A 14,258-nucleotide genomic window follows, 5' to 3' on the forward strand; every position below is an offset into this window, starting at 1 on the left:
CATTCACCCAATCAGTACACTAGCTGAGTGAGCCTGCTGTCTGCTCCCACAGTCTGGCACGCCGGTACCTGTGGCCTTCCCAATGGCTGGGCGAGAAGCCAGAACTCAAAACTGTTTCAAAACTAACATCAACTAGAAACGGGTAATAAATTTGAAATACATCAAATAACTGCAGACAATTAACATCTTCTTTAACAAAGTGTGCAGGTGCAACCCCACAACAGGCTTGCCCACTGCCTTCAGATCTGCGCTCTCCATTTCCCTGTGTCAGACTCCTAACCTTCCTTAAAGGTTAGCAAACCGCACCCCCCCCACCTCAGGAAGCAGCCAGGGGCCAATCCATCCTCTTTCCTCCAATGCCCTCCCCCCCATCCTCCCAGAGCCAAGGCAGCACCAAGGCATGTCGAGTTTCTCTTTGTATTCTCCTCTCCTCAAACCCTGCCCCCTGTCTGGTGTAGGCCCCCAGCACCTCAAGCCTGGACTATTGCCCCAGCTGCAGGGGGCGCTGCTGGCCCTGTCCATCCTCCGCTCCGCGCTCAGACACCAAAGCATGGGCTGCATCCCACCATCGCAGTAGCTCCCCATCACCCTCAGCATCAAACACAAGATGCTCTACTTGGCCTTCAAAGCCCTTCCTGATGTCCCCCACTCCTCTCTTTCCAGGCTCCTAACACGACTCCCCAACACGTCCTCTTTGGTCTGGGGACCTGGCACTCTCTCCTCCTCGGCCCTGACCACTGACCTCCCCAGCCTCCCCCTTCCAACAGGAAGCCTTCCCTCTGTCATCCTTCACATGCACATGCTGTACCCCCCCCCCCACTAGACTGTGAGCTCCATGAGGGCAGGGACTGCCTTCTGCCTCTTCTGGTTACCTGCTGCACTGAGCACGGCGCCAGGCACACACGACACGCCTGAGGACACAGGCCAGATGAGGCACAAGCCCCCAGAGATGAGGGCTGTGACCTAAGACGTCAGGAAGGTAAGACTGGCAGTACCTGGCAACAGGCAGCAGGTGGGGACAGAGGCAGCCTCCTTCCTCAAGAGGCCAGAGTCTGGGGGTAAGGAGAGAACCGCACCCCCCCCCCCCCCCCGCCGAAATGGTGAAGGAAGAAGTCTCTGCTCGGGTCGTCTGTCTGGCCTGCCTCCCACAGCTCCCCCTCCAGATGGGGAGCACCTCGGAGAGGGCCCCTGCCCAGGCCGCCCACGTGCATACAGCACGCCATGGGGACCACACAGCTTCCGGGTTTTTTCCCAAAAGCACCTTGCTCTAACAAAGCCAATGCTGACACCAAACACAGCCTTCTCCAAAGCCACACTGGAGTGCACTTTCTGTGCAGTGACCGGCTGGCCAGGCATCCTGTGCACAGACAGTCTCCAGGGCGACCTTTCTCAGAACAAACCCATTAAGAAATGGTGCAACAATAACCTCATTATACGAAGAGCATGGAGAGGAGCCTGTGCAGACGTGGGCAGGCTGAGCCGACTTGGGAGGTGAGAGTCTGGGTAATTCATGACAAAAGCTCTCGAGCGTCCTCAGATACCCCCGGGGGATCTTCGCACACAAAGCACACCCTCTGTGCAAGCAGGGGGGAGTCCTCACAACCCCTGGGAGGCAGCTGCTGTTACCACCCCCCCACATTTTACAGATGAGGAAACTGATGCAAACAGGAGTGAAGTGAGCTGCCCAGGGTCATCTTGCCAGCAGGTGTCTGAATCCACATTTGAATTCAGGCCTTTCTGACTTTTATTTCCCACCCAGCCACTTTCCTGCTCATCCTTTCCAGAAGATCACTGTCTGCCCAACTAAATCACCTGCACTTCTCCAAGCTGGCCCCTGAACCCTCCCTCATCAGGCCGTGGGCTTCCCCAGCGCTGGGCACAGGGCCAGGCATGCCCCCTGCACCACCAGCTGCCCCGGAACTCAGCCTGAGGAGACTCAAAAGAGAAAAGCATGGAGTCTGACAGGGCTCCACATGAGGCTGCCCCACTCCGCAGCCCCTGCCGGACATGCTGATGGACGTGCCTTCTGCTGACCCTCACGTGACATGCTCTGTAGCCCTGCCCCTTCCTCTGGCCTTCCCCCGGGTCCTCCCTGGAGCCAGCACACAGTAGGGCCTCCATCACTATGGCGGTCCAATGGGAGCTGTGAGGGCCACGTGCCCAGGCACAAAACCCCCAAGGACCACAAGGGCAGGAAAGCTGCGTCTCCTCAGGAACAGGGCGTGGCCCCCACACCTTTCCCTTTCGGAGGTGGCCATCCTCTCCTAATATCTCCAGAGTCCACCTTCTGCACTCTACTGTCGGCCTCTGCAGGCAGAGAATGACAAGAGAATCCAAGGAGGGCTGGGCCCAGCAGTAGCCATGTGCACCTAAGGGCTGGCTGTGAAGCCTCCCGCAGGGCGTAATCTTTGTGAGGACAGGGCTCCCCAGGAGCAGGGGCTGGCCGGCAGCTCGCTTTGAGACCCCAGGGCTTAGAAGGGCACTGTGCACAACGTGAGGGTTTAACAAATTCACGGGAGCACTTTGGGGCAAGTGTAAGTGCAGACGTCTGTTTCACAGATGAAGAGACGGAGGCAGACAGTGGCTGTGGGACCTGCCCAGGACCCCCAGTTAGGAAGCAGCTAAGTCTGGATCTGAATCCGGGTCTCCCAGGCCCCCGGGCCCCTCTGCTTCTCCAAACCTCTGGTGCAGCCGGTCTGGAGGCTCCTCCCTCCTGCCCCATCCTTTTGGGGGTCAGCGCCAGCCCTACAGCCAGGGGAGCACCAAGGAGGGGAAGGTCCCTTGTGATGTGGGCGGGAGGCCCGCCTGGAGAGAGCTGCCACAGACAGACCGCAGCCCGGCATCCCAAGACCAGCACAGGCAGCTGGCGGGGCAGTGGATCGGGCCCCTACGGCTGAGGGGCCCCGGGTAGGCCCCTCCATCACGGCCTTGGGCTCCTCCCTGCAGCCCCTGACTCCTGGGAGCCTCCCACCTCTGCCCCATGCCTGGCCCCTGGCAGAGGAGGGGGCCAGCTGCGACCGGAGGGTGGCCAGTGCAGCCAGCCAGCCTCCTGGGCTCAGCACCAGGAACAAGGGTGCCTCTTCAGAAGCCCGAGACCCCACCAGAGAGGAGGAGAGAGGCCAGGCCTGCCTCAAGAAAAGCCACGCTCACAGGGCAGTCCCCAAGTCTCTTGGCGGAGTCCGTTTGCGAGGCCACAGGCACCAGCCCCTTCTACTGAAGCCAGACCAGACGCTTTTCCCAAAGCTGCCCAGGCACAGAGGGCCACACGCCTGCAGACTACCCGCCAAGGTGACTACAAGAAGCCCTAAAATGACTGTGCACGGCGGGGGATCCCGGGTCAGGAAGCGCGGCCACATGGAACGTCCCCACGGAAAGCCATGGGGCCCATGGCGCTTCCCCCACAGAAGGGGTGGAGACTTGTGACAAGGGCTCCCCCCCGAAGCGTGCGCCCCTGGCACCGACCGCAGCAGACACTCACGTGCTGAAGTGCAGGTAGGGCTTGTGGGCAGCAGCTGGGGACGGTTTCTTTGGTGATCCGGAGGAACAGCCGGTCTCGAATATCGACACAGTGTTCTCATCCTCGCTGTCCTCTAGGAGGAGACTCTGTGCGTCTGTCCAACGAGAGGAGGGAAGGAGGGTTCAGAGCTGGGGTGAGCGTGGCTGAGCCCCCCCCCCCCCCGACGCCTAGGGCTGTGGGCTTCCACCTTCCTGGCCCCTTCCCTGCTCTAAGGGCGCATCAGGAAGGACCAGACACACAAAGGGCAAAGTAGCCTAGGGTCGCACGGTTTGGACCCCAAGACCCCTTGACACTCCTCGAGGAGGCTCCTCCTACCCACCACCTATCCAAAGGACAGTCTATTAGGGGCCGGGTGGCACCCCCAGCCCCAGGCAGGGTCGCTGAGGAGTGTTACCTTCTCGTCTGTCCCCCTGGCTGGTCTCGGCGTGGGGAAACACTCTCTGAAGAACAGAGAGGATGTGGTTGAAGCTCCTCTCCAGAAGAGGCCTAATGATGGGCGACAGGGCGTGGCCCGAGGATGTGACGGCACGCTGGGAGGCAGGCACGATGTTCTGCATGGCGTGGTGGAAGTCCTGCGCGCTGAGCACAATGGAGGACACGTCCAGCTGCAGCTTGTGGCTGCTGGCGTAGATCTGCGGGTAGCGCCTGCGCAAGGCGAGCAGGGCGGCCTCCGTGCACAGGGCCTTGATGTCAGCGCCACAGTAGCCTAATGCACACAGGGAGGCAGAAGGGTGCAGAGGTGAGACTGACTCTGGGCCCCACCCGGCCACGCCCAAACCCAGCCCCACTCAAGCCTTCTAAGGACCCCAGATGACCAGCCTCAGCCCCCGCTCGCCACCCCTCGAGGTCAGATGGACAGATGCAGGGACAGACGTGGGGCCGGACGCAGGGGCGTCCTCTGGGCCTAGAATCTCAGGCTGCCTCCACACTCCAGCACAGAGGGGCTCTAGGAATCCGGATGCCAGCACCCTGCAGGGCCAGCACTGTCGCAAGTACTAATCCTCTTGCCGAGTTCACACCCAATGCCCTGGACCTCACCACAAACGGTCCATCACTGATCTAGTGATAACCAGACACCAGCCTTGGAGCCAAGCACCTCCCCAGGAGGAGGTGAAGGGACTTGCCCAGGGACCCGCAGTTACTAAGTGACCGAGACTGGATTTGAGTTCAAGTCTTCCTGATACCAGCCCAGGTACTCTATGCAAGCCCCACAGCTGCCCTTCAACTCCCACTTCTAAAAAACGTTGGAACATGCTGCTTTCTCCTCTAGAAATCATCTTTAGAAAGGAAGCATTCTCTGAGTTTTGTCAGTCACCCAAACAGCCACGGGGCGACAGAACCTGTGCGCCATGCGGGGCAAGGGCCCAGGAGGCCGCATGTGCAGGTGCCCATCACAACCAGGGAGGGCGCTAGCTGCTGCCCAGCAGCCTTGCTCCCAGCAGGCCTTTCACACAGGCCAGGCTGCATGGCCCTGGGGGCACACACTGGGGGCCGCTCCCCCTGCTTCTATGGACAGACACCGCTGACATCACGCCAAGTCCCTTTCCCCAATAAGCCCTCCCCAACCCTGGCAACAGCCACTCCTCTGTCCCCAGAGGAGCTCCCTGAGTGGCTGCCAGGGCCTCCAGAGTGAGAACACACCTGACTTAAGACATGCAAAGAACGTCAACTCTCTAGCCCACCCCGACTCAAGGCCAGCACCCAGAGGAGGACAAGGTCACTCCTATTACCCAAAGGAAGCAGGCACACTACTACAAAGGGTTTCTCCCAACCAGGGGCCCCATTCCCCTTTCAATACACACAGATACAGACACACACACACTAACACACGGACCTGCTCAGATCCCAAAAAGGACACTCGTGAGGCAGGAAAATATGGGGGGGTTTCTCTGTCCCCTCACAAAAAGACACAACTGAATCCCATTAAAAACTGAAGCAAGGCTTCTCCGCAGCCCATGTGGAGACCTGCACTGACCAGCGTCCAGTTCCAATGACACTGACCATTGTTTTCTTAGAGACACCACCACAGTCACCTCGAGGTCTTAGAAGGAGAGGGGGCCGTGGCAAGTTCCCTGAAAAGCTGGGAAGTCTCCTCCATAAAGACTGCGGCAGAGGAGAGTTCAAGTACCACCCCTCTGAGACTGAGGGGGTGGAAAGCCAGGACACACGCACAGTCCAACCCATGAAGGCAGGAAGGACCAGACCACCGCACACAGGCACATCTGCCCTGCAGAACCCGGAGCCTGGGAGAGCAAGGGAGCCACCAAGGCCTGTGCTGCAGCCCCTCAGACTCTTCTAGCAGGCACAAAGCCCACGGCAGTCACAGACAAGACTCTGGTGGTCTTGGGTAGCCCAATCATGTGCCCCAGCAATCGCTTCACTGAGCTGAGGGCCACAGGGGCCATGAGGGGCCGTGCCCGGACCAGCCAGGCCACGGAATGGAAAGCACATCCTACTTGACTCTTATCAAGTAGGCTGGTTCTCTGACCAGAAGGTGTTACGTCAGTCAGGAGCCACTTAAAGACAAGGTAATTTTTAAAAATAAAACCCAAGGTAGGAAAAGAAAAACTGGATCAGTCCATCTCCCTTGGGGGATTAAGGTGGGCAGATTTTTCTGACTTCAAAAACTATTGTGAGAATTTGAAAAACTGCATCACAACTGAAAGTACTGACCAAAATGTGGGGAATCAAGGGAAAATGAGCTGTACACATCTGATTGAGAAGGAAGATAGTGGAAATGCAGATCTAAGACTGAGAAAGAAGAAGGAAAGCAGAGAGTGCAGAGAGTACAGAGGGGAAAGAATGCTCTGGGCTCTGCCACAGGCCTGCTTGCTAGGGGTGGGACCTCCCGGGAGGGCGGCAGCAAGCGCGGGTGGACTCTCTAGGGCCACGCGGCTCTCCCTCCAAACGCCACCCTCTCCCACCAAGCAGCACAAGGCCAAATCGACAGGGAAGAGGTTGGGTGCATGCTGTCTGGTACCCGGCCAAGTTAGACTGGTGGTGTGCTGGAGAGAGTTACGTTTTCTCCTCACCCGAAGACGTCGAGGTCTCGGTGGCTCAAAAGCTGAGGGAGGCTGCTTCGGAGATGGAGGTCCCTGTGGATGAAGAGGACAATTCGGATGTAGCTGACTGAATGTGGACTGACAGGCAGTGTGAGGTGGTGTAAGGCTGACGTCACGGATGGGAGACAGAGCCTCTGACGGCTCATCTCTGGGCAGGGGCCTCTCTGCAAGTCTCAGAACTGGTATGTTTTCTTAAAGAGCAAAAGGGAAAAAAGAAGGAAAAAAAAGGAGCAGCAGGCAGAGCAGATCCCTACAAGCAGTCAGGGAGTGGCGCAGCAGCGTGCAGGGCCCTCACACGGGCCCCGCCGTCTAGCCTGAGTGGGGCCGCTGTGCCTGAGGGGAGATGGGAGGGCCCCGCTGCCTCTTCGTGGACTTCCAAGCGGGCACCAGATGGGTCAGGAGCTGGGGCACCCGCCTGGACAGGCTCCTGCTTCTCCTACAATGGTTTGCTTAGCGGAGGACACCATGAAGAAAAAGGGCACCACGTGCCTGGGAAGGAAGGACAGCATCCTCTGTGTGCCCTGTAGTCACAAGGCTTACTCAATAATGGCCCTGTCACTCATAAGCGGTAAGAGATCACACTCTAAATTGAGCCAAAACTATCTAAGAACCAAAGTCAAGTCTCGTTCCCCACACTCGAAGATACGCCAAGCCATTCTCTGACCTTCCAACTGGAACCAAAAGTGATACGGGCTGGACGAGAGCAAACACGGATTCATAAATGACTAGGTTCAGAGAGCGTCACTCACCAACACATTTCTCAGCCAGTTCGCCCAGGAAGAGGTCCGACAGTCTGGGGCTCCAGTCCCGGGTGTGGATCTGCAAAATGTGCTTCCGGGCCTGGGGAGCAAAGCACAGGCAGATTACAGAGCAGCACGTACAGAGACAGCAGCCCTCCTGTAGCCAAGCACCCTGCAGGAGGAGGAGGAAGGACAGGTCTCAAATAGCACGGGATGGGGCACCTGCCAGCGCAGAGACAATAGTCACTTCTCATCAGTGACCCAAGAAGGGGCATGTCTGAGGCCGGGCGCTCTGCACCCCAGGCACCCTTCTGTTCACTCCCAGTCACACAGCCCGTTCCTATGGGACGACTTCTGGAAGACAAGTGTCCCCTGGGACTTCATGTGGATCATTCGCTGACTCTCTGGGGTCCTCTACACAAACCTAGTACCTGCTGATCTTCCTGTGCTTGGGGCTCCCTGCCTTATTCTGTTCTGAGTACTGCACTGCAGAGCCACGGTGATGGAGGTCTCTTGCCGAGAAAGCAAAGCCCCACTTCCTCCCATGCTTTCTAGTGTTTTTAGCGGGAAGATATGTGGCGTCATCTTGTCAAAGGCCGTCCCTGCACTGACTGAAATCATCACAGATTATTTAAGCGTTGGGTTTACAAATCAGGAATTATTCGTCCATCTCACCATTGGCATATAGTTAAGCCAAACAGTTCCTGATAATTTCTCACATTTGTTCTTCATTGGCACTACATTCACCTTTTACCACTTTTGATATTGCATATTTGGCTTAAATCAAGCTACTAATAGATTACCTATTTTATTAGTTTTTCTTAAACCACTCATAGTTTTATTTATTTTATTTATCAATTGATGGGCTGTTTTAGTTTTTTTTAAAACTATCAGTTTTGTTCCTCTCCTCTGATTTTTAAGATTTCTATTTCGGTGCTTAATTGGGAGTATTTCATTTGCTAGTTTTCCAGGGTAATTTTTTAATCTATGTACAATTCTTTGATCTGCTCTCTCTCCCTCTTTTACTGATGAAATGTTTAGAGATGAATTTTTTTCCCTTAAATATGGCTTTGGCTACATCCCTAAAATTTTGGAATACTGTCTCTTTGTGATTATGCAAAACTGTTCAATGTTTTTATGGCTTGTTCTTTGACCCACCCATTCTTTGGGAATAAGTTATTTAGTTGCAGTTACCTTTTTAATCTTAGCAATTATTGAATATAATTTTTATTGAATTACAGTCATTAAAACAAAAACTTATCTACATATGTCAGAATTTAAAGTTTTAATATACATTCAATTTTTGTGGAATTGCCAGGCACAACGAGAAATAGGTGTATTCCTTTTTATTTCTATTTCTATATTCTAAGATTCTATTATATAAGATTCCTTCATTTCTGTTCATTTTTTGTTTAGATTTATATAGGCCAAGAGAAGCAAACTATGATCCCCCACTATTAGTTTTACTATTTCTCCCTGGAATTTATTTAAATTTTTCTTCAAAAACTTAGATGGTATGCCATTTGGTATACAGAATTTTAGTATTGCTATTATTAATCCATTTTCTATAGCTTTAGCAAAATGCAATTTGTCTCTTTTAACTAGGCCTGTTTTGCTTTGTCTAAGATCCCCCAACAGAAACACAACAGATTCTGCTCATTTTAGTCCCTTCCTTTAAGTCTATGTGTATTTTTCTGTTTCAAATGTGTTTCTTATAAACATATTAATGAATTCGGGTTTCTAATCCATTATGCTAATATTTTCCATTTTGTGGGTCATTTCACCTCACTCACATTCAGTTATAATTGCTAATTATTGACTTCCCTCTATCCTAATCTCTGATAATTTTTCTTCTCTTTGTTTCCCATGCCCATTTAACTGATCTCCCCTAATTTCCATTCTGTCTTAACTCTCCTTTTCCCTCCTGTAACTCTGGTGAAATGTATTTCTGTCCACAACTTTATCGTCCCTCCTTTCACCAGCTCAATGTAAAATGAGGTTAAGGTTCTCCCCCCCCTCACACACACGCCCCTCCCCATTCTCTTCCTCTCCCTTCCCTCTCCCCTGTGTATTCCTTCTCTCCTCCTTTTCTTCTTTTAAGATCCTCAGGACATAAAAGAATCAATTGCAGCTAGGTGGTACCATAGCTAGGAGCAGATCACAATCTCAGTTCTAGCCTCCAGGTCAGACTTGTACGTAGTGAAATAAGCAGGACAGGAACCACAGACCGAAGAGGAGCCAGCAACTTGGTTGCTCCAAACCTGTGGGGCCTCCCAGGTGGCTGAGCCCAATAGTAGAAGTGAAATGTCCAAACAGGGAAAAGCCAAGAGAGAGCTTGCTCAGACTCAAAACCAAGTCAGGAACTTGTAGAATCAGACCAGGAGGGTAGCAAGCAGACCTCAGCCTGAAAAACATCACTTTGGGAGGGATTCCTGAAAGCTTCATGTTGAATAAAACAATACCCCAAGAAAGCAGCAGAAGGAGCCAAGAGGATAGAAACTCAACTCAGAAGTTCTCCCCAGAAGGGAGCAGAGTCCAGCCCCAACATAAAGTCCTTACTCAAGAAGTCAGCTGGAGAAGATGGCCAGGTAGAAGCAGGACCTCCCCACTGCTCTGGCTTCCACCTTCCCCAATCCATGTTAAAAGGGGACTCTAAACAAATTTTGGAGCTGCAGAACCCACAAAATGACACAGAGAAGCTAACCTCCCGCTGAGGACAGCCCAGCAGGAATTGGCCAGCGCAGCACTCTGGGAGCAGAGCCCAGCCCCACGCTGAGGCTTTAGCCCCAGGGCGGGCCTGACCAGCCACAGCCATAGGGAGTCCAGATCAGCAGGAGCTGTGGCCTTTTCCAGATTTATCAACACATAGATGCTAAGGACAAAGAGAGAGGTCAGCACAGTCTGGACTTTGGGACCCAGTAAGTGGGAGTGCATCGGCTTTTGCCCCCAGGGTGAGAAGCCTCTGAGACACAGGCACAGCCAGCCAGCACCACATGGCAGCTTCAGCTCCTGGCCTGCAGAGTGTAGGGGGACCAAGCGACCAGTCTGAGGAGTAATCACTCTTGCTTTAACCTTCTTGGATCTGGATTGCAGTCTAGGGTGGAGGTCCTAGGGTGTGTGTCCAGCTTGCCAGAGCATGTGGAGACCTCAGAGAGGGCACCCATCCAATACCTCCGGCAGCTGAGAAAACCCCAGCATTTGGGACAAAAGCTCCCCTGTCTGGTGGCAGAGTCCTACTCTGGCAAAAAGCCCAGGGGTCAAGTGACTGAGGGGCGACATGACCAGGCAAAGGAAACAAAGCAGACAGAAGATTCCAACAAATAAGACTCCTATTATGGGGACAAAAAGGAGCAAAGCATGGAACAGGAGGAAGACAGTGAAGTCAGAACTCCTGCACCAAAAGCTTCAAAGGAGAATACGAGCTGGTTACAGGCCATAGAGGACCTTAAGAAGCAGATAAGAGAAGTGGAGGAAAAATTGGGAAGATAAATGAGAACGATGCAAGAAAATTATGAAATGAGAGTCAATAGCCTGACAGAGGAAAATCACACCTTAAAAAACAGACTAACTCAAATGGCAAAAGAGGCTCAAAAAGGCAATGAGGAGAAGAATGCCTTAAAAAGCTGAATTTTCAAGATGGAAAAAGAATCTCAAAAGCTCACTGAGGAGAATCATTGCTTCAGAATTAGACTGGAGCAAATGGAAGCTAATGACTGCATGAGAAATCAAGATGCTTTTAAACAGATCCAAACAAATGAAAGAATAGAAGGCAATGTGAAATATCTCATGGAAAAAACCACTGACCTGGAAAATAGATCCAGGAGAGATAAGAAATTCTCAAGGAAAATTGTCCTGATGTTTCAGAACCAGAAGGCAAAATAGAGGATGAAAGAATCCACCGATCACCTCCTGGAAAAGTTCTCAAAAAGAAAACTCCTAGGAATGTTATAGCCAGGTTCCAAAATTCCCAGATCAAGGAGAGAATATTACAAGAAGCCAGGAAGGAACAATTTGAATATCGTAGAAACACAATCAGGATAACACAGAATCTGGCAGCTTCTACACTGAGGAATCGAAGGGCTTGAAATATGATATTCAGGAGGGCAGAGGAGCTGGGATTAAAACCAAGAGTCACCTACCCAGCAAAACTGAGTATCATCTTTCAAGGGAAAATATGGTCATTCAGTGGAATAGAGGACTTTCAAGCATTCTTGATTTAAAAAAAAAAACAGTTGAACAGAAAATTTGACATTCAGATACAAGAAGCAAGAAGCTTGAGAAGGTAAACAGGGAAAAGAAATCATAAGGAACTTATCAAAGTGGAACTATTAACATTCCGACATGGAAAAATGATAATTGTAACTGATGAAACTTTTCTCAGTATGAAAACAGTTGAAGGGAATAGAAATATATACATTTATATGTATGTATGTCTTTATCAGAGGGTATACAGGTAGATGAATACTTATGTGAATGTGTGTATATATGTTTACAGGTATACATAGATAGAGGGCACAGGACCAAGTTAATAGGAAGGGATGATACTTAAAAGGTGAAATTAAGAGGTGAGAGAGGAATATAATGAGAGGAGATGGAGAGAGATAGAATGGGGTAAACTATCTCATACAGAAGAGGCAAAAGGAAAATGGTTACAATGGAGGGGAAGAATAGGAAGGCAAAAGGGAATGGGTCAACCTTATTCTCACTGAATTTGGCTCAGGGAGGGAATGACATACACACTAAATAGGGTATCTCACCCTACAGGAGAATAGGGGGGAAGGGGATCAGAGAGGGGATGATGGAAGGGAGGGCAGGCTGGGGGGGAGGGAAGTTGGAAACACTCACTTTTGAAAAGGGACAGGATCAAAGTACAGAATAGAACAAGTGGGTGGTGGAATAGGAGGGAGGGAAATAAAGTCAGTCTTTTACAATATATCTTCTATGTTAATGTTTTGCATTAGCTACACATGTACAACCTATACCGAACTGCTTATCTTCCCAGTAAGGGTGGATGACGAGGGCAGAAGGGAATGAATCTGGAATTCAAGGTTTTAAAATCAAATGTTTAAAATTTTATATTTATATATATATATATACATATATATATGTATATATATATATACACACACACACACACACACACACTGTTATTAATACTATTTTACATGTAATTGGGAAATAAGATATACAGGCACTGTGACATAGAGATCCACCATGCCCTACTGGAAAAGTCTAAGGGGTTATGGGAGAAGATATGGGAGAGAGCAGATTGGAGGAGGGGATATCCTATGGGACTGCTATTCTGGGGTGCTGGTTAGGGGATAATCAGGGAGAAAAATTGTAACTCAAAATCTGGCAGAAATGATGTAAATCAGAAGTTAATAAAGTATTTGGGGAAAAAAAAAAAGTCAGCTGGAAGAGTGAATGAACTAGAAATGCATCCCAACATAGGGAAGCTCAAGACACAAACCCAAAAGACAGGAGTGACTCCAAAACATTTACAACCAAAGACTCTGAGAAATACAGCTTCAAACAGAATTGCTGTTAAGAGAAAAAGCAAAAATTCTGGAAAGAGATTAAAAAAATAACTTTAAGACCAAATGAGAACTATTGAGGGAAAACGGCGAAAATAAATGAGAGCTATGCAGAATTATTAGCACAAGAGATACAACAAGCTCTGTGAAAATTAGTATGGAGGGGCTGCTAGGTTGTGCAGTGAATAGAGTCAGGTGGACCTGAGTTCAAATCCAGTAGAAGACATCTAACATTTACTAGTCAGGTGACCTCGGGCAAGTCACTTAACCCCAACCTGGTCGTCCCCCCTCCAAAAAAAATGGACCAAAGAGAAGTCAAAGACTTCATAAGACAAGAACACATGTTCAAATAAAAAGACAGAAAAAAACAGAAGTGTTCCTTATGTCACTGCATCACAGAGAACAGAGGAGAGACCACTGAATAATCAATCACCTTCCACCCTCAGAACCCCTGCTCAAAACAAAGGCTTGGTCAGCTCATTTCAGAAACGCGCCCAGATCTCTCAGGACTAGGAGGTAAAGTAGAAGTGGGAAGAATCCCACCAGTCACATTCTCAAACATCCAAATGAACACTCTCAGGAGCCAAAGTCCAGAGCTCTGGGTCGGAGAGAAGTTCTGTGAAGTGGTCAGGAAGAAGGCCTCCAGGCACAAAGGAGCAACCCGGAATATCGCCCCGGACTCGGCAGCCGCCACCATGAAGGAGCGGAGAGCATGGAATCGCATATTCCAGAAGGCAACTGTAATATATCCCAAGCAAAAGACAGGCAAAAAGAACTAACAAGCAAAGCTGAGGACAGCCCTACAGGGGAAAAGTGAATCCTGAATGAAGCAGAGGATTTCTATGAAATCCTGAGGAAAACACAGAGCTGAATGGAAGATCCGACATACATTTAAACCAAAGGTAAACAGAGCATGCAATCATAAAGAATTAAACAAGAACAAACTGAATTCCTGGGGCTGACCATCCTTTGATCCCTGGTATACATTTTACTTGAACATAGTGAATGATTTCATGGGTGGATTTGCTATAGTCTACTTGACAGGATTTCATTTACGTTTTTAATCAATATTCATTAATGATATTGGTCTAAAGTTCCCCTTCACTACTTTATGCTTTGGGAGCTCAGTGAATAGAAAACTGGGCCTAGAGTCAGGAGGAGCTGAGTTCAGATGTGGCCTCAGACACTTCTTAGCTGTGGGACCCTGGGCAAGCCGCCGAACCTCTGTCTGCCTCAGTCTCCTCTACTGCACAACAGTTATAAGAGCACTTCACCTTCAGGATTCTTGTGAAGATCAAACACATTTAGGAGGTGTTTTCCATGGTCCCAGAATAGTGCAGACACTACAGAAATGCTTATTCCCCTCCCCTTCCCAAGTTTGGGCATTAAAATTGCACTTGGTTCC

General features: G+C 50.6%; 1 protein-coding gene across 5 annotated transcripts in view; it reads right to left on the reverse strand.

Moving 5' to 3' along the window:
* Window positions 1–14,258, reverse strand: part of ATAD2B (ATPase family AAA domain containing 2B) — an 89,659-nt gene that overhangs the window by 28,240 nt on the left and 47,161 nt on the right. For all 5 annotated transcript variants that reach the window (XM_069097333.1, XM_069097331.1, XM_069097330.1 and 2 more), the window contains 3 exons: window positions 7,329–7,419; window positions 3,912–4,223; window positions 3,479–3,611 (listed from right to left, as the gene is read on the reverse strand). In XM_069097333.1, the coding sequence (XP_068953434.1) occupies window positions 3,479–3,611; window positions 3,912–4,223; window positions 7,329–7,419 (536 nt within the window). The remainder of the gene's footprint in view (window positions 1–3,478; window positions 3,612–3,911; window positions 4,224–7,328; window positions 7,420–14,258) is intronic.

Source organism: Petaurus breviceps, unplaced genomic scaffold (assembly GCF_028583685.1).
Source record: "Petaurus breviceps papuanus isolate PSGF00001 unplaced genomic scaffold, PetGlider_PUasm1.0 356, whole genome shotgun sequence".
NCBI lineage: Eukaryota > Metazoa > Chordata > Mammalia > Diprotodontia > Petauridae > Petaurus > Petaurus breviceps.